This window comes from Procambarus clarkii, chromosome 47 (genome assembly GCF_040958095.1).
Source record: "Procambarus clarkii isolate CNS0578487 chromosome 47, FALCON_Pclarkii_2.0, whole genome shotgun sequence".
NCBI lineage: Eukaryota > Metazoa > Arthropoda > Malacostraca > Decapoda > Cambaridae > Procambarus > Procambarus clarkii.
This window is the reverse complement of record NC_091196.1, coordinates 24472179-24492751: the sequence shown is the minus strand read 5'-3', so window position 1 is coordinate 24492751 and position 20573 is coordinate 24472179. Positions and strand designations below refer to the sequence as shown.

The 20573-nt window shown below is 43.7% G+C and overlaps 1 protein-coding gene across 12 annotated transcripts in view; it reads right to left on the bottom strand.

The window, feature by feature from the left end:
- The window catches only part of HnRNP-K (Heterogeneous nuclear ribonucleoprotein K), a 182474-nt gene that overhangs the window by 2799 nt on the left and 159102 nt on the right, over positions 1 to 20573 (bottom strand). For 11 of the 12 annotated variants that reach the window (XM_045749900.2, XM_045749895.2, XM_045749899.2 and 8 more), the window contains 4 exons: positions 6914 to 7042; positions 5024 to 5392; positions 4686 to 4873; positions 30 to 89 (listed from right to left, as the gene is read on the bottom strand). In XM_045749900.2, the coding sequence (XP_045605856.1) occupies positions 30 to 89; positions 4686 to 4873; positions 5024 to 5392; positions 6914 to 7042 (746 nt within the window). The remainder of the gene's footprint in view (positions 1 to 29; positions 90 to 4685; positions 4874 to 5023; positions 5393 to 6913; positions 7043 to 20573) is intronic. The other variant, XM_069302146.1, reaches the window with a different exon arrangement.

Genomic DNA, 20573 nt, shown 5'->3' with positions numbered 1-20573 from the left:
GAAAATGAGATGCCTGTAGTTATTGTTACCTAGTCTGATCATGATCAAAGTCTGGCGTGTAGTCGTGGTCTCCTCCATACTCGCGCACACTGGTGGGATAAAATAAAAAAAACATAAAGCTAACGTAAGATGCAAACATGCATTATGTATCCAATAAAAATTAAGTGCTAGGAAGTAAGTTGTAGTCTTGTTTAACACGTGAATAATACTTTCATAATGCATATGGGCACCAAAGCTTCTCTTGTAAGGGATAATCACACACACAAAAAGAAAAAAAAAAAAAGAAAGTTAATTTAACAGTAAAATTTCTTTTGAGAGGGAGGAAAGTACTTATGAATTTCTACTCAACCAAGTAAATATTTTCAATCTGGAACAAAAATAAATCATAAAAGGTGACCTTCAAAATTTATGACTGATAGCCTAAATGTTAAAAATACCATGAAGGAACAAACAATGACAAGGTTTTCAGAAAACATGAATTGTGCAGGTATCAGCATATACCCAGCAGAGTAAAGAAAGCTGTCTAGATGGAAAAAAAGAAAAGGGGGAGGGCATTACAGCCAAGAGTTGCCAATCCAGTTCAATAACCTAGGTCAGAGGAAATGCAAATATTAAGAGATAATTGCATTCATTATTGAGCAATGGTTCACAATCATTGAATAGCAACAGATTCCTAATAAAATCTAAATCTGTTCTTACAATTTCTGCTTCTTAGCACTGACCCCAATCCATTAATTGAAGCAAATGTCATGGACTCTAGAATTAGGCAGTGACAATATGCAGTTATCAATGGTTACAAAGATTCAAAATATATACAGTAAGTCTACACTTTGCAAACTTTGTAGTATTACATTTAGTAAGTACTAAGTAAGTACTTTGTGGTATTACATTTAGGTTGAGTATGTGCACCAATGGACTTTGCATATATTACCAAATTATGGAGACTGGAGGCAATGTTGAAGGGTGTTTGGCACATGGAAGGGACAATGTACATTTTTTTCTTGTGTTCTTAATTCATGACAGAAAAATACTAGAAGTTTTAGTTTTTAAGAACCATTACCAACTGCCATCAGTATTATTAAAAGAAAATTAGCCAGGGTAGGTGCAATTTTAAATCTAAAAATCCACAACAGGAGGATGGGCTGAACAATTTTGTTTACAAGTTTTTATTTAGATTTTTAAATATTGTTCTAATGTTTGTCAGCTTACCATATGCGGCTAGTATATTATCCTGTCTTTTCTCCAAGTGCAGGCTTGGAATTACCACAAACTACTCCAAAAGCCCCCCCCCCCACTGTGGTGTGGTGACTTCTGGTCTCCCTTTCCCAACTTCATAACCTTACACTTTTAGGAGGTTCAACACTAAAAACAAATCACGCACATTACAAATGAATACTAGAGTATGCTTAATGTGCATCAACATTCATCCCATAAGTCTAGCTACAGTGAGATTGCACAAGACTTACTATGTTCCACATTCATGCTGAAAGTTCTGTTGGTTAAAGTAAATTATTCAAAATGAAAATTTTTTAAATATCAATACACCACCACTTCATTGGTTGTATATTATGAAATACAATCTGCTCTTAATTTCTATCAACGTTTCAGTAGTAATAGCTGCAGACATGAGCAGCAACAGTAGAGTAGCAGCACCAGCAACATTAGCAGAGCCACCAGTATTTCCCTTGCCATGCAGGTTAGTGACCGATGCAGTAGGAGGATTAGTGATTTCTTGTTATCTAGCACCAAACAACAAAATCACTAGTCTTCCACACCACATGAGCCTGTTGTTAGTTGAGTGCAGTTGTTAGTAGAGCGCTGTTAATTGCGAACTCGGTATAGGGTTAGTATGGCAACAAGAAGTGAGCAACATAGCAAAGTGTTAGATTAGATAACTTTAAAATAGCATGGTGAACATAATGGGTATGTTGCAAAAATCTTGTCTGGCTTCACCTATTCTATATTTTGACAGTTGAATGTCAAAATAGAGAGGAAAGGGAGTAAACCTGAACAGAGCTTGCACAATCCATTAAATTTTAGTTCTATTTGAACACACTATCCACAAGGTTGTGAGACGCTGCTAGTGTGTAGCATGTGAAGATTTCAAAAGGCATATAGAAATTATATAGCTGTATGTATACAGAGAAAGTCTCTGCTACCAATTTGAATAGGCCCCGTTCAGAAAATAAGACATTTTAATATCTGTGGAACTTCCTTAAATGCACAAATCTATTACAAGCTACTATGGATTCAAGACTACTACTTTTACCATGCATAGATTAGGATAACCAGCAAGCAAACTAGCTCGTTGGCGAACTATAGCAATTAATAATGTAATCAAAGTGGTTAACCCTATCGCATGCCTTTAAATACCAGTTAGTAATCAAATTCACAAACGTACCAATGTATTAACTTACATGAAACACATGAACACCAACAAACTTTTCAAATGTAAGGTTAAAATTTACTACATACTGTATATGGTGTGCATTTAGGGCAGAAAATTCAAAACTGGCATAAACAGAAGTTGCCAAATATTCCTTTTTGGCATAAACATAGTACATTATACAAACAACTACATGTATATTCTCACTGAATTTTTTAACAGTTTGTAAGGTATTTAGGTTATGGAAGCCTGACATCACCGACATGTAATTTGATTTGCCACTACTGAGGGTTTGTGTCTTGTGCCTCTCAGTTTCAAGACTACATCAACACTATTGTGCCCATATACATATTATACTGCCCATATAATGGATGTTAGTCTTGTTCCTAAACGCTTTCTTAAAACAAACATAGTAGTTTGCCTATAGGTCCATACAAGGTATTTCCTATTATTTCTTAACCCCCCACACTTATTTGTCTTATACTACTCTTTAAAGAATCCAAAGTGTATGCTTATCTAGCAACTGGTTCCATAAACTTACAACCCTATTTCCAGTACAAGCAGTACACACGGCATTTACCCACCTCTTTCCTGAACGTTAACCACCAATTCAATGTTCAATGTTGGCGTTCAATGTTGGCATTCAATGTTGGCATTCAATGTTCTATTTAGTGTTAATATATTTAGCACCCTAGCAATATCCAACTGCTTATACTTTTTATCCATTTGTATAGTTCACTTATGTCTACCATGCCCCTTACTCTTCACAGGGAAGGTTCCTAGTGCCTGGGATTAACTGGCATCCTTCACTAAGCTCTTAACATTGTAAGATATATTTACTTAAATAAATGGAAGCATAAAATGAAAGATAAAACTGAAGAATTTTAGAAGTTCTTGCTATTGATTCAAAATATTGACCTTTGCCTATTTCAAATATTTACATAATGATTTTTTGACCAGATGCCTACTAATAATGATTCATCTTTTTCCACATTCAGATTTGTACCTGGATGGGGTTCTGGGGTGGTTCTACTCCAAGCCTTGTGAGAGCATGGTCCAAAAGGCGGTTGCTTACAGCGACCTGCAGGACCACATATCCACCACAGCCAGGTTGGTCTGGCATTTCTTTAAGAAAACTATCCAGTTTTCTCTTCAAAACTACCATTTTTGTACCAGCAATATTTCTTACAACTTGCTGGGAGTACAGTATGTTGAACAACCGTGGACCTCCTATGTTTATAAGTGTTCTCGATTGTGCCTATGGCACCCCCTGCTTTTCTCTGGTTCTATTCTGCATTTTTTTCCATATCGTTCACTTCAGTTTTACTGTGAAGATTTGGGACCTGGCCCTCCAGGTATTTTCCATGTGTACATTATTTGATACTGCTTTTCTCTTTTCTGAAGAGTGCATTTTAATTGCTTCGAGATGATTCCAATAATTTAGGCACTTTATCGTGTCAATGTATGCCATATGTATGTTCTCTGGATTCCCTCTATTTAAAAAATCTCACCTGCTCTGAAGGTGGGGGGGGGGGGGGGGGGTAAGCAAGTATTGAGCAGTATTCAAGACGGGACAGCACAAGTGATTTTGGTAGTACAACCATGTACTTCATGCATGAGGACTTTGATGGGACTTCATCCCATCCCATGATGGGATTCCTGAATTTGATGGTTCTCAATCATCCTATTATTTTTCTGGCTGACTATATCCGTTTGGTTATGCTACCTATACATTAGGTCGTCAGACATAATGGTGCTATCTATTACTGTCCAAAGTTAGCTTGGTGAGCACAATGCAGGTGTAATAAACCCTGATGTCTTCAAAATACAACATATTACAGCTCTATGTAACAACAAAGAAGTACACTAATAGTTATCCAAATAATTCTGTATAAATTATTAAACCTAAAAATATCTACATTCATTCGTATAATGAAAGTTTCATTCTTCAATGCATTATAGTATGAAATTACAAAATCAGAGCTTATATAGAACACTGAACAGTACTTCTAAACCTAATCTAATATCTTCTTGATAACCTTAATTAATCCTTTTATTATACAACGGCACATGATAAATGTTGTACAGTATACACAACAGTTACACTGATACAGCACAGATCTAATGTGTAATGTATTTATATTAAGATAATATATTGCATTAATATGTAAACATCTCTTGACCAAGATTGATTAATAACAATCAATCTTAGTCAAGAGGAATAGCATTTGCTGCAATACTTTGCGTACAGTACTTATTTACTAGCAAATGAAAGCAATCACTAGTCTAATATGCTCACCTCTGCTGAAGCAAATACTGGGCATGCTTGATCTGAGGTTCGCTTCCATTGATAGTGATGACACGGTCATTGGCACCTGGTCGCGAGTCCTCGATAGAGATGGAAGCTCCAGAATCTGAACGAATCTTACGAATCCTTGCTCCACCCTTCCCAATAATAGCACCAGCTGCATCCTTGGGTATGGTCACCTGAAGAAATTGCCAGTTTAAATTCCCCAGATAATATTGGCCTTGAATCTTTACCAAAAATGAATTCTTTATACAAAAGATTTTATACAAAAAGCCATACATTTTATATAAATGCAGCTCAATTGAAAGTTGCAGGGTGCATCAACTAACCTGAGTTGAGGTTGTGGGTAGATCTCCATTGTGTGGGTCACTGCCATTCATAAATGGTTTGCCCTTGTTCATCATGCCATCAAAGTCACCATTGGGCGGACCTCGCATGGGTGGTGGAGGGCCATGTGGGAGGCCCATGGGGCCACGCCTTCCAAATGGGGGTGGGCCAGGTGGTCCACCAGGTGGACCGCCAGGTGGGCCCATTGGTCCTCGTCCCATTGGTCCACCTGGACCCATGTGGGGTGGTCGGCCCATTGGCCCACCTGGAAACCTGCCCTTGGGCGACTCTCCCCAGCCACCATACTCATTAGCAAAGAATTCATCGAAGTTGTGTGGGTTGTAGGGGTTGTTCATACCCTTGATGGGGCTCTGAAGAGAATATACAAATGTAAATGATAATACAAAGAAATAATACTGTAAATTGCTTACTAATATACTATAGTCATTCCACACCTCTACATCACAGCTCCCAACTTTATCATCTCCGATTTACATGAAATTTGGATAGGATGTCCAAATGTATTAAGCAACATGCATACAATTTTAGCTCTCAGTGGTGTATGATATTCATAGAGCAGGGTTGCCAATGTGATAAAACTTTTTGTTCACAAGATAGAAAAAAATCTTGCTTCTAATTGAGGTAAACCATCATACTGGGCTTGATCTGAAGCTAAGGAAACTATTTTCATTAAACAGTTTTACATTAAATATTGAATTTTCAAATTGCAAGATCACATGACAACCTATGAAAATATATATAAATTATTCATTTTGGGGGAGAAAGAAAGGAAGAAGGGGGGGAAAAGAAAGTAATAAGGGGGAGGCAGGGAAGAGGGGCAGAAACCTGGGTGCAGCCAGATCCCCTTCTAGTGAAATAGTAACACTACTGTATTTAAACATCGTTTTTTTTCCCCTTGCAAGTGGCACTGAAACCAAGTTGGATGCCTCATCTGCAACATGCCATTTTCAGTTGGTAGCAAGAACTATCTGCAGGCAAAGTAATTACCTGCAGTAATTACTAATTACTTGTCAATCATTTGTGGTTTTTGAACATGACTTAACAGCCACTTTGTATAGACGAGCAAGTTGCTATCAAGCTACATGTTACCTAATTTCCAGACAACGTTTACATGAATACTTAAGAGTTGTACTCGCCTAGTTGTGCTTGCGAGCCTTGAGCTTTGGCTCTTTGTTCCCGCCACTCAACTGTCAATCAACTGGTGCACAGATTCTGAAGCCTATTGAGCTTTATCAAATCTACATCTGAAACCTGTATAGGTCTGCCTCCACCACATCACTGCCTAATGCATTCCATTTGTTAACTACTCAAACAATGAAAAAATCTTTTCAAGTGTGTGTGGCACATGTGGGTACTAAGTTTCTACCTGTGTGTAGAAAACTGTGTTTCTACCACTCATGCTAAATAGTTTGTCGTTGTCCACACTGTTAATTCCTGAATTTTCTAGGTAGCAATCATGTCTCCCCTTACCCTGTCGTCCAGAGACGTGAGGTTTAGCTCCCGTAGCTTTTCCTCGTAACTCATACCTATTAGTTCTGGAACTCTTCTGGTGGCATACCTCTGAATCTTCTGTCTTGCATTTAACTCAGCATGGACTCCAGGCTGGAGCTGCATATTCCAGGATTGGTTCGATATAAGTGGTATATATTGTCCTGAATGATTCCTTTCACAAGTTTCTAAAGACGATCTTGTGCTAATCTAGCATATGACAACGAGAATATCCTTTTGATGTGGGCTTCTGGGAACAGGTTCAATGTGATAACCCCCAGAGCACACTTTTGACTTCAGGATTTCACCTCCCAGGATTTTATTGTGGGTAAACCTTTAAAGGAAAAACATCTGTATAAATTACAAACATGATGCCCACTTACTTCTTTGATAAGTTCCAATATACGAGTGATGGTAAGGACGGCGCGGTCACGGTCGCCAGTGATTTGAATGACACGGTCTGTGGACTGGGGGCAGCAGTTTGTGTACACTTTGATCTGTCCCCCACATTCCTGGAAAAAAAAAATAGAAATAAAAAATTAACTACAAATCAAGTAAACTTTTGAAAGGTATGATTTGAAAAGTTAATAAGGTTACTTAAACCTTTGATTTCATTTAAGTAGCCTGAAAATAATACAACTATAGGAATAGTCGAGAGATTTGGTTGTGGATATAATTCTAATAAATTGCAACATGGGCAGCATATGGGAAGCTGGCAAATATTAGATCATTTAATGACCTAAATATGTTCTTTCAAAGCCATCTACACAGCCTTGGCTTCTTAGCCAGAGCTTAAATGATAGGCTACAAGGTACAGGGAGCAAAATTTCACAATGGGAGAAATTAAACTGAGGGAATATGCTATCAACATACTAAGGAGAATAGACAAGGTGGGAAAGGACACTGGCAGAGAAAATAGAACAAAAGGACATGGATGAAACTGGAAATGCCAAAAGCAAGCAATAGAAAAATACTGTACTCATACCCTGTACAGGTAGTCAACAAGTGGAATGCACTGAAAAGTTGTGGAAGCCATCTATGCTCCAGGTACAAGAAGGCAGTGGCTAAAGAGGTAGCATCAATGCCCAGTAGTCACTAACATGAAGCCATCTCAATAAAACTCCTAAAATCTGAGACCATGACGTTAACATAAGCTATTCCACCTACCATATTACTATCACAGAACAGCAGCATATCTATTGGTCACGTAGCAGGTTTAGTAAACTTCTAAATATTACTACTACTGGGCATGATTATCTCTTGGATGACTGCCCCTCCTGCTTCAATTATAATTAAGGGAACAAAAATGTTCTAATAGATATTATAAATGGGCCAAAATATTAGTGAGTATCTGGAGTCTGCCTAAACTTTACACTAGATACATATGTAAGGTCATACATTAATTAAACTAACATTCCAAGACATAACGCCTTGTTGAAACCTAGTAATCATCAAAACTACATATAAATTGCGTGAGAATGAATGGTATAGTTATGGTCACAACTGAAAGGTTATATTAAAATGCAGGAGGGGAATGGGATGGGGAAAATAGGAGGAGGAATGAGGGAGAAAAGAACTACTGTATCCCTAAAGGTGGAGTATCAGGAGTGGGTGGATGGTGTCATCTGAACAGAAAACGGGACAGTACATCACTTTCGTGAGCCGATTTAATTTCAAATTACGTCCATTTTTGGCCATAGTGCGCATACGAGCGAAAAGCTATATTTTAAAGAGGACGGGTTGCACTATTATCATCAAGAGCAACAAGTCTGGTTTTCTTTATGTATATGCTCTGGTTCTCAAGACCGATGTGATGAGGTCTAGTCCCAGTCGATTTCTCAGTTTAGTTTTCACAAAAGTTACTTCCGAAAAACTCGTTCAACCAGGGCATTATTGATTAATAAGCTGTATATTTTCAATGCAAACTCAGCCAGGTGAATCAGTCTGGGTCCTACAGACAAAAATAATCAAAATCAATAATAATTAAAATATTGAAAACCTCAGATTTTCAAATCGGAATAAAAAAATATAAACTATCAACAACTGTTTATTTGGTGTTATGCTCTCAGAATAGCACATGATCATTTTCATCAAATTAGAATACAGTACATGTTTTCAGTATAGTTTACTGTAAAAAAAAAAGTCAATATAGCATTTGAAATATAAAGAGCGGTGGTCATATGTAACAATAGGAGCGAGAAAAACATGCTAGTAAGTTAGTGAATGAGCTAACAGGGCAGAGAACTAGTTGTAAAGTGAATGATGTGGAACATTGGCACAGCATTGTACACCAGGGGTTACCTCAACACCCAGCAAAACACCACTGAAAGTGAGAAGGAAAAAAAAGGGAAAGAAAGGAGAGAGAGGAAGGAGAGAAAAAAGAAAGGAGGAGAGAGAGGAAGGAGAGAAAAAAGAAAGGAGGAGAGAGAGGAAGGAGAGAAAAAAGAAAGGAGGAGAGAGAGGAAGGAGAGAAAAAAGAAAGGAGAGAGAGGAAGGAGAGAAAAAAGAAAGGAGGAGAGAGAGGAAGGAGAGAAAAAAGAAAGGAGGAGAGAGAGGAAGGAGAGAAAAAAGAAAGGTGGAGTGAGAGGAAGGAGAGAAAAAGAAAGGAGGAGAGAGGAAGGAAAGATAGCAAAGGTAAGAGAGAGGAGAGGGAAGGCGAGAGGAGAGGGAAGGCGAGAGGAGAGGGAAGGCGAGAGGAGAGGGAAGGCGAGAGGAGAGGGAAGGCGAGAGGAGAGGGAAGGCGAGAGGAGAGGGAAGGCGAGAGGAGAGGGAAGGTGAGAGGAGAGGGAAGGCGAGAGGAGAGGGAAGGCGAGAGGAGAGGGAAGGCGAGAGGAGAGGGAAGGCGAGAGGAGAGGGAAGGCGAGAGGAGAGGGAAGGCGAGAGGAAAGAGGAGAGGGAGAGAGCGCGTGTTAGGTTTTCCGTGAGTGCGTGTTGGTGGCGGGTCGATATGCAGGAGATTCTCCTGGGAGTGTGGGGGCTGGCAGTCTTCCCCGCCACCTCCATACACGCGGGCGAGAGAGAGTTCGTTCCCCACAACGCGGGAGAGAGAGAGAGTTCCCCACAACGCGGGAGAGAGAGAGAGAGAGAGAGTTCCCCACAACGCGGGAGAGAGAGAGAGAGAGAGAGAGTTCCCCACAACGCGGGAGAGAGAGAGAGTGAGTTCCCCACAACGCGGGAGAGAGAGAGAGAGAGTTCCCCACAACGCGGGAGAGAGAGAGAGAGAGTTCCCCACAACGCGGGAGAGAGAGAGAGTTCCCCACAACGCGGGAGAGAGTTCCCACAACGCGGGAGAGAGAGTTCCCACAACGCGGGAGAGAGAGTTCCCACAACGCGGGAGAGAGAGTTCCCACAACGCGGGAGAGAGAGTTCCCACAACGCGGGAGAGAGAGTTCCCACAACGCGGGAGAGAGAGTTCCCACAACGCGGGAGAGAGAGTTCCCACAACGCGGGAGAGAGAGTTCCCACAACGCGGGAGAGAGAGTTCCCACAACGCGGGAGAGAGAGTTCCCACAACGCGGGAGAGAGAGTTCCCACAACGCGGGAGAGAGAGTTCCCACAACGCGGGAGAGAGAGTTCCCACAACGCGGGAGAGAGAGTTCCAACAACGCGGGAGAGAGAGTTCCAACAACGCGGGAGAGAGAGTTCCAACAACGCGGGAGAGAGAGTTCCAACAACGCGGGAGAGAGAGTTCCAACAACGCGGGAGAGAGAGTTCCAACAACGCGGGAGAGAGAGTTCCCACACACTGATGCACTAAAGTTCATTCTAGACGGAGGCGAGATTAGGGAGGCGGAGGTGTGTGCCGGCGAGGCTTGCGGTTGGGGCCGGCACTGTGACGGTCACCGCCGCTACCAACAGTCACTGCTGGGCCTCGGCCATTAGCGTAAGGAGACGCGGAGGAGGTAATGTGTCAATCCTCGCCGTTCAAAAGGTGGGAAGTAATGAACAATGTATTTTAAAGTATAATATCAACGTCTTATGCTGTCATGTTATAACGAGTGATGTCATACAAGAATGTGTTGCATTGCCTAAGAATCGATTACCACCGCCATCACGGGAGGAATGTAACGTAGATGTAGTCCTTATGGCAGGGAGAAAGTCTACATGGAAGGACTTTACACGAGATTTAAGAGTAGGATATAAATATTTTTGACAATACGGTGTTTATGTCAGTGAAAAAGACTAGTGTAAATGAACAAATGAGCAAATCCACCTTTGTAGTGTAATATAAATTATATAGAATGTGACACACTATCACCTTAGATCACTTGGATGTATTAAGAGTATACTTCTTGATAACTAAAGAAACAAGGACATCAATAGTGCACCACATCAGTTGGTCTGGAGGTGAGGTAATACAGTAGGATACAACACGTACGAGGTACAACCACTTTACCCCAAGAGTGTAACACTTGAATGCAGTGTTGGAGTATTTTAAGGGGTAACGTATAATATCAGTTGTGTGCTGTGATTTGTGGATATATATACTCTGGCTTTGTGAGCACCGACGGCTGAGCGGACAGAACACTGGACGCGTGATCCTGTAGTCGCGGGTTCGATCCCGGGCGCCGGCGAGAAACAATGGGCAGTTTCTTTCACCCTGATGCCCCTGTTACCTAGCAGTAAACAGGTACCTGGGTGTTAGTCAGCTGTCGCGGGCTGCTTCCTGGGGGTGGAGGCCTGGTCGAGGAACGGGCCGCGGGGACACTAAGCCCCGAAATCATCTTAAGATGACCTTGAGGCAAATGAAGTAGTGGGTAAAAAGGAAAAAGGATCCTAAGCTACTCTAGCCTTTGGGATTTATCTTATCGTCTCAATAAACGTACTTGAAGTGGTGCGCTATAGTAGTAAAACTATCTTTGCAACGGTTTCTATAGTCACGCGGCGCATTTATACTTTAGGAAAATATTATTTATAAATATTGAAAGGTCAGTATTAAATTTGGGTGTTGAACATTACAAGGCCGTGTTGTGCTTGTGTTGCCTCTGTGCCATCGTGGCCTCTCCTTGCACCTGTGCTTGTGCCTGTATAATTATATATTACAGATATCAGGGAAGAGTTATGCCAAGATAAACAAGGTGGGCAGAAGAGTACGTGTGAACCCGCGAGTGCTGAAGACTGGTTGCTGGCAATAGTTACCAACAAGGTGTTGGTGCTGGTCCAGGGATCCACTATAACAACTCGTCTCCAGGTAAAGTAACTTTCCTTTACGGGTTATTCATGCCCGTGCCACCTCTTGGGTGGCGTAATCTTCATCAGTGAAGGCACCAATAGTCAGGCAGGAAGCGTCAACTGCAGCACGGGTGAGGTCCGGCACCTTTAACACTATTCCCACAAATTTCAAATTTGTGTAGTTTTAAATATTATCCAACTTTACACCAGCAACATAGCCCAACTTTATGTAAATCTTGTAAGTCATTTAAGACAATTAAGCGAGTCCCAGCTGCGTGTGGGTACATGCACAAAGGTGAGAAACCCAGCAGGTTCCCATCGCATGTGTAAGGAGCAGGGAGGAGTTTATATGCTGCTATGGTCACTCAGAAGACTGGCCATGTTGCTAATAACCATGACCCTGGGGGACGAGGACAAAATTGACATTGAATAAATCGTGACAAGGGCAGGGAGGGGAGGGGGGTTAAGATGTGGTGGGTGCAGCACAGCAGACGCAGACGCGTCCCTTTAACTCCCCCCCCCCCTCCCCCTGCCTCTCTCAGACTCCTCACTCACCCGCCCGCCCTCCCTGCCTCTATCACACCACGAGCCTTCACCCCTGACGAAGCTGCCACTGGAATCGTTGAAGGAAAACACCCCGTCTATCTCACCTCAACTCTTGGCTTCAAGAACCCCACAACACAACACACCACACCTCAACACCTCAACACAGGATTCTGTCCGCCAATAATCTTGTGTTAAATAATAAACGCCAAATGGATAACCAGAAGACTAGAGCCTTGAAAAAAGAAAACTATATACAAATGAATTAAGAATGGGAAGTCAATCTAGAACAACGTCAAACTAGTTAGAAATGTTAAAGTAAAAACGTCTAAAAGAAACTATGAAGTTGCGTATAGCAGAACAGGCAAAGTCCAATCTTCAAGACATTACAAGATATGAAGAATTAGCGAGAAGACTGTGTGCTGAGTGCAGACACCAAGTAATTATGTATGACAAATGGGTGGTAGTTCAAATATAAACAAAGTACTTTAAAACATATTATGTCTGCAGCGGACCTAAGTTATGTAGTAGGTATCCAGGAGAGACACTAGTTTAGCAGTTACTGGGGAGGTATACTGAACAAATAGGCTCAAGTGTTTACCAGGAGCCCTCCTCTGCCATATTTAATCAGTCATTAGAGTCAAAGTACCAGAGTTACAGAGGGTTTAAGTGCTGTCCACAATTAAGATACACAGATCATTTGGTGTCTAACTATCGTTTAGTTAGCTTTAGTTTAGTTATCGTTAATATTTATTGTAGGAAAATGACTTTATTCGCTAATCGTAAATTCCCTAGTTGATGGGGGGTTCTGGGAGTTGTTCCACTAGTTCCACTCCCCAAGCCCGACCCGAGGCCAGGCTTGACTTTAGAGTGTTTGGTCCACTAGGCTGTTGCTTGCTGCGGCCCCCAGATCCACATACCCACCACAGCCCGGTTGGTCCGGCACTCCTTGCAGGAAACTATCTAGTTTCCTCTTTATGTCCACTGTTCCGGCAATATTTCTTAGGCTTGCTGGGAGCATGTTGAACAGCCGTGGACCTCTTAATGTTTATACAGTTCTCTCTAATTGTGCCTATGGCACCTCTGCCCTTCACTGGTGCTTCTTGCAAGAACTTGCCAAATTTTTTCTTTAAGTAGTCCACCTTTGTTGGTGCTACTTCAATCATGTCACCCTTTACTCTTCATCTTTTGCGATAATGTAAATTAAGTTTAACCACTTTATAAGAAATGTTTTTTAATTCCTAGAGTTGACAGTCATTCTTCTCTGCATACGTAGAAATGCATTAATGAACATTCTATTACGATGACCAAACCCGAACCGCGTATTTGTAAAGGGCCTAACACCGGCTAGGCAACGCAAGATTGCCTTTACAAATACTACTGCTAACGCTTTTAGAAGTAAATTAGTCTGGGTTTGTATGATTGTGAAGTATGACACCTGTAAACTGGTCTACGGGCTCACCATAGCCCGTGCTACTTGGAACTTTTTGTTCCAGGTAGCGAATCTTTAACAACAACAACATGTAAACTGGTGATATTGGTAAACAGCAGCAGATATGGGTGAGGAGGGTTGAGTGACGCTCATCACAATAAGACGTGCTGGCCGGGAGAGAAGGGCAAGACCCAGCTGGTTCCAGACATTAAAAAAAAAATATTCTCACAAAAGGGATGATTGTTGATAAACAATTTAACCGGTGTTAAAGAGTCACGTTATACGAGGTGTGTAGTCCAGCCAGTCCAGCAAAAGTAGCCTGGCCTGTGAACCTCCAGATGTAAAATATCTTCATATTTATGCTGAACAGTAATATATTTTGTCTTGCATGTTCATTGTAAGTTATAACTAGCAACTTGCTCCCCATTTGACTTATTCTACGCAAGTATCACTAATAATAATATACGCGGTTTCATCAGCGTGTTAAATGTCAATCTGTCTAGTGTTTACTTGTGAAGCCAAAGCGAACCGGCTGAGAGGCGTGTTACCACGAGGCACTAGCGATGAGCCCCTCACTACACTAGCGATGAGCCCCTCACTACACTAGCGATGAGCCCCTCACTACACTAGCGATGAGCCCCTCACTACACTAGCGATGAGCCCCTCACTACTGAAACACAACATCTGAGGTGCCACACACCACTGACAATACACACACAAGGACATTAAAGTGGGTGGTGCAAGTACAGTAGTGCCCAAGACCGCAGGTGTCCATTGTAAACAAAAGGAATGAATACAGTGATGGAAACACTGTCTCCATCACCACAAGAAGTCAGGTGGAGGCCGAACCCATTCAAATACAAATTAGACAGCTCCGGAGGCTCGGGAAACTCAACCTTCTACTGTTGAAAACCTAGAGGCGAGACTAGCGAGCTGAAGCTCAAGCTCAGCAAGTACAATTAGGTGAATACCAAATCGTGAGGAGTGGAGACGGCCGCCCCACTAAGACAGGAGGAGTCCAAGTGTACTCTCACGCCCCCCCCCCCCACCCCAAACATCAATAGTCACCACCACCAACACCTCTGCACTGCAACACCACCCACAACTACCTCAATTTTTTTTGTAACTAGAGCATTAAAAGGAACACAACCCCCACCCCCAGGACCTATACTGTTTCTGATACAGTACATGTAATGATCTCCCACAGGGAAGAGATTCGTTCCTCTGAAAAAAAAAAAAGAATTAAGACTAGTACAAGGCTACAAGATGTCCTAGACAAACTGAACGAATGGTTCAACGAATGGTTCAATGGCTACTAAAATTCAACCCAAGTAAATGTAAGGTGATGAAACTAGCTTGAGGAAATAGGAGGGCAGACACTGGACACCGAATGGGAGACGAAGTACTTCACGAAACTAACAAAGATCTAGGAGTTGATATCATACCAAACCTGTCTCCTGAAGCACACCAAAATAACATCGGCGGCGTATGCAAGGCTGGCTAACATCAGAACTGCCTTCAGAAACCTGTGTAAAGAATCCTTCAGAACCTTGTACACCACATATGTAAGATCAATCTTGGAGTATGCGGCCCCAGCATGGCGCCCATACCTTATCAAGCCCAAGACGAAACTGGAAAAAGTTAAGAGGAATCCCACTCGGCTAGTCCCAGAACTAAGAGGCACCAGTTATGAGGAAAGGCTGCGTAAATGCACCTCGTGTCGCTGGAAGACAGAAGAGCTCGGGGCAACATTATCACCACAAACAAAATTCTCAGGGGAAATGACAGGGTAGACAAGGATGGATTATTTAACACGGGTGGTACAGGGGACACAGGTGGAAGCTCAGTACCCAAATGAGCCACAGACACGTTAGAAAGAACTTTTTCAGTGTCAGTAGTTAGTAAATGGAATGCACTAGGCAGTGATGTGGTGTATGGAGTCAGCCTCCACAGTTTCCAACGTAGATATGAGAGAGCTCGAGAAGCTCAGGACTCTGTACATCAGTAGATTGATGGTCGAGAGGCGGGACCAAAGAGCCAAAGCTCAATCCCCGCCAGAACAACTAGGCGAGCACAAACGTTGGTACACTGCATATTTTTCCTTACAAAATATATTATAGAGTGACGCCAGTCATCGACCCACACATTCTCAGGAACTGCTGCTACGCTTGTCCCAGTCCACACCTTCCCTGTCAGTCACTGTGGAACACGACCCCCTCCCCCCAGCCACCGTTGCACGAGGGAGCCGGCCGGCCGAGCGGACAGCACGCTGGACTTGTGATCCTGTGGTCCTGGGTTCGATCCCGGGCGCCGGCGAGAAACAATGGGCAAGTTTCTTTCACCCAATGCCCACGTTACCTGGGTGTTAGTCAGCTGTCACGGGCTGCTTCCTGGGGGTGGAGGCTTGGTCGAGGACCGGGCCGCGGGGACACTAAAAAAGCCCCGAAATCATCAAGATAACCTCAAGAAGAATTTGCGCATATTTTTTTTTTGCATAAATTGAGGTATTGATATTATTGCAGTATATTATTGATTAATTAAGTATATATTTCTTGTGGCCTTGAGACGATTCGGGGCTTAGCGTCCCCGCGGCCCAGTCTTCGACCAGGCTTCCTCTGTTACACATCCCCAGGAAGCAGCGCGTAGCAGCTGTCCAACTCTCGGGTACTTATTTACTGCTAGGTAACGGGGGCATCCGGGTGAAAGAAACTGTCCACTTGTCTCCGCCTCCACCGGGGATCGAACCCGGAACCCCAGGATTACGAATATGAAACGCTGTCAACTCTGCTGTCAGGCGCCTGGCCTGGTAAGCACCTAATTATAAAAGGAAGGCACTAAGCTGGGAAGACCACGGGGGAGACATCTCCCGTCACGCAGAGTGCAGTCGCACCTCCACAGAACTCCAGTATCAGCTCTTGATACTGGTAATGGCTCAAAAGGGCCACCACTTACAGGGGCCTCGTAGCCTGGTGGATAGCGCGCAGGATTCGTAATTCTGTGGCGCGGGTTCGATTCCCGCACGAGGCAGAAACAAATGGGCAAAGTTTCTTTCACCCTGAATGCCCCTGTTACCTAGCAGTAAATAGGTACCTGGGAGTTAGTCAGCTGTCACGGGCTGCTTCCCTGGGTGTGTGTGTGTGTGTGTGTGTGTGTGTGGTGTGGGAAAAAAAAAAGTAGTTAGTAAACAGTTGATTGACAGTTGAGAGGCGGGCCGAAAGAGCAAAGCTCAACCCCCGTAAAAATACAACTAGTAAACTTACGGGCTATTCATGCCCGTGCCACCTCTTGGGTAGCTTAATCTTCATCAATCAATCAATCTGGGAAGACACTGTAGCACCATCTTGGTGGCGGCCTGGCTCACTAGCAGTTCTTAAGGAAGTCTCAAATATTTTGAATACGAAAATGCCGTCTACCAAGCCTCCTCCTATTGTAGTTTGGTGATCTTTATGCCTTCAGAAATGTCAGGATATTTACTCAGGATATTCACGATGGCGTGTCAGGATGGAGGTGAGGGGTAAGGGTAAGTTTGTCTTACTCCAAAAGTACTGCAAGATAGTTTCAAGGCTCTTTGTTTTATTTAAATCATGGTAATTACTGTACTTCTATGGAATTTAATTCACCTTATAAGACAGGGCTTTTACTACAAATATCACCCAATTGTGGTATACTGTAGGTATATCACTTGCGACACTCTTCTGCGTTCCTCTCCGGATATTTTTTTTTACTGTTAATTTACTTAACAGAAATGAGTAGTTTTAGTGATTTCCCCTAGCTGCAGAAACTTATTACAGTTGATCTAGTAGCAGTTCAGTGTCCATTTTCTCGTGAACAGTACTTCTTGCATCGGTAATGTTGATAATTATTGAATTTAAGCCTAGGAGAAAGCAGTGGAGTCCAATATTTAGTGTAGCATCTTGAGTTATCTAAAGACGATTTCGGGGCTTTAGTGTCCCCGCGGCCCGGTCTTCGACCAGGCCTCCACGCCCACGAAGCAGCCCGTGACAGCTAACACCCAGGTACCTATTTTACTGCTAGGTAACAGAGGCATAAGGTGAAAGAAACTCTGCCCATTGTTTCTCGCCGGCGCCCGGGATCGAACCCGGGACCACAGGATCACAAGTCCAGTGTGCTGTCCGCTCGGCCGACCGGCTCCCTCATTGGGGAAGTATCGACTGATGAAGCACAAAGAGTACCACGGGGACAGCCGGCCACAAGACTGTACCTGAAGGTGTAAGACTACGTGAAGGCAACTAAACATTACATCTCCCACAACACTTTAGTGTAAACACAACATGGGACAACTGGGTGAACCACCACATGCAACACTGAACAAATACTGAACTCAAATGACCTAGGAGGAAATAATTTATTAAAATCAATTCTTTAACAAGTGTGGATACGAGGGCACGAGTACAAGGTGGTCCCCCACACAAGACGTGCAGGTACGCCGCCTCCATCACAAAAAAAGTATCAATCTAGTAAGGGAGTGATGGTGGTGTGAAGCACGATGCCCAGTACCACAACCCACCTGACCATGCAGTCACCAGTCACCCTGTACGTGGATATAGTGATTCCACGTACGGCAAGGTCACGTGTCAACTCTGGCACTGCAACAACTTGACAGTCGGTCACCTGGTGAAGCGGGAGGCGGGTGCCAGGGCCCCAGTGTGCACATGCCAGGAGCCTGCCTCCCTCCCGCCACCATTACGGCTCCCACTAACTCAAGGTTTTAATCACAGGTGGACGAGGGAGCGGGGCGGGGAAGGGGGGCGAAAGGATTGGAAAGAAGAATTGGAGGGGAGAGAGAAGTATTTTCACTGCACATATACTAGGGCGTCTTGGAATACATTTCATGCGAATGAGCCTAGCACCTAACTACCTTTCACCATGTTGGAGCTTAGTGGTGAGAAGACGGCAAGTGGAGGCCGGAAACAATGAAGGCAGAGCATAACGTCACCCTCGTGCTACCACCACACCGACCTCTGCATGGCCCGTTGCTACCACCACACCGACCTCTGCATGGCCCGTTGCTACCACCACACCGACCTCTGCATGGCCCGTTGCTACCACCACACCGACCTCTGCATGGCCCGTTGCTACCACCACACCGACCTCTGCATGGCCCGTTGCTACCACCACACCGACCTCTGCATGGCCCGTTGCTACCACCACACCGACCTCTGCATGGCCCGTTGCTACCACCACACCGACCTCTGCATGGCCCGTTGCTACCACCACACCGACCTCTGCATGGCCCGTTGCTACCACCACAACGACCTCTGCATGGCCCGTTGCTACCACCACAACGACCTCTGCATGGCCCGTGCTGCACTACGAGACCCAAGCCAAATACTGCATCTGGCAGGCACGCAGCTTTACCAGTCATTTCACTCAATTATTCACTCAGGTTTATTACCAATTTAAAGAGATAACTGGCACCAGTGTACCTTAAGTCTCGTGTATCACTGTGCGCGCTATTCTTATGAGTTCATCTGAGAACTTTGGTCAAGCACGCGTAGGCAAGTTGCTTCTCTCCCCAGGCCTACAGTAGTGACGTGCGTTCCATCGGTTATACCAATTTACTTCAAAGCCTACTTAAAAGTGTGTTAATGTGCCGATACAGTCAGTTTCTAGTCTCATGCCGTTTCTCAACTCCCGTAAAATGGGTTTCAGTTTTAGGCGTGTCACTAGTATGAGTGATCGATCGACTTTAAAACTTTATAGACCGTGTTAAGTTTAACACAATTCTTTATTAAAAGCGTTCCAAGATGGTGGGGTTGACTACAAGACCAGGCTTTAACTACTGGAGGTAGGTAGCCCTGTGACTCATGGGGGGCGCCTGGCCACTCGTCGGCCCCAGTCAATCCTTATTTTGGTCCACTCACTTTCCGCACTGTTACTTCTCGTATTGTGTCAATAAGGCAAATGTTACCCTTAAGGCTCCAGACGTAGGTACAGTTAGGAGTGGCAATGTTACACAGTAATACTCTCAATGGAGAACCTTTGCTTTCTGCCCGCCAGTGTTGATCACATGCTTTTATCTTAAAAACTTCAAAAGTTCTCGAATTAAATTAGGTCTTTGTTCCATTGAACATTGATAGTACTAAGTGCTTTAAGAAAGTATTCTTTAAGTATACACCTTGCCCACATCTTGCTAGTGCGTGTGGACTTGCTTCATCAAGGTAGCAATTGTTACAGTAAAACAATCTGGGTTCAGAACTTCACACAGGTAAGAGGAGAGCCATGTAGACATCGGCACATCGTGCATGTGTTCTAATTTAAGTGAAACACGCCAGTGTGAGCAAGATGGTGCAGACAACGTTATACACCACACACCTGGGGAATATACTGTACATCTATTCTTTGTTCTTGACCTGCCTTATACAGTAATCAAGTGGCAGTAATGGTGGAGAGGCAGGGCAGTAGGGAGACCAACAGTCTCAACACTAAATTTACACCAAGGCCAAAAGGGTGGAAATCACTAGTGCCGTGAAATGTGTGAACTTTGCGTGCCGTAGCATACATTAAACAGGCCAGCGAGACACTGAGGCAAGGGTTGTGGCGGCCAGGTCTACAACACTGCCAGGCTTGAGCTTTTACCCAGATAACTTTCCCCATTACCTTCTATCCGGCGGAGTGTGCAGCCATGCCAGAATGACGAGTCATGAAGTGAGAGGAGCGCCACGAGAGATGATGACGCCTGCCCACACCAGAGGGCCAATACCATCTCTACTCTCGCCACAAGTCAGACATCTCCACACTCCATCTGCACCTCTCACTCTAGTGCCATGATGCAGGTGCGCCAGGGCAGGGCCAGCAGGCACGGGCACCCACTTGCGCCAGGGGGAGGGGCAGAGGTGCGTGAGAAGGGGGCGAGGGGCAGAGGTGCATGAGAAG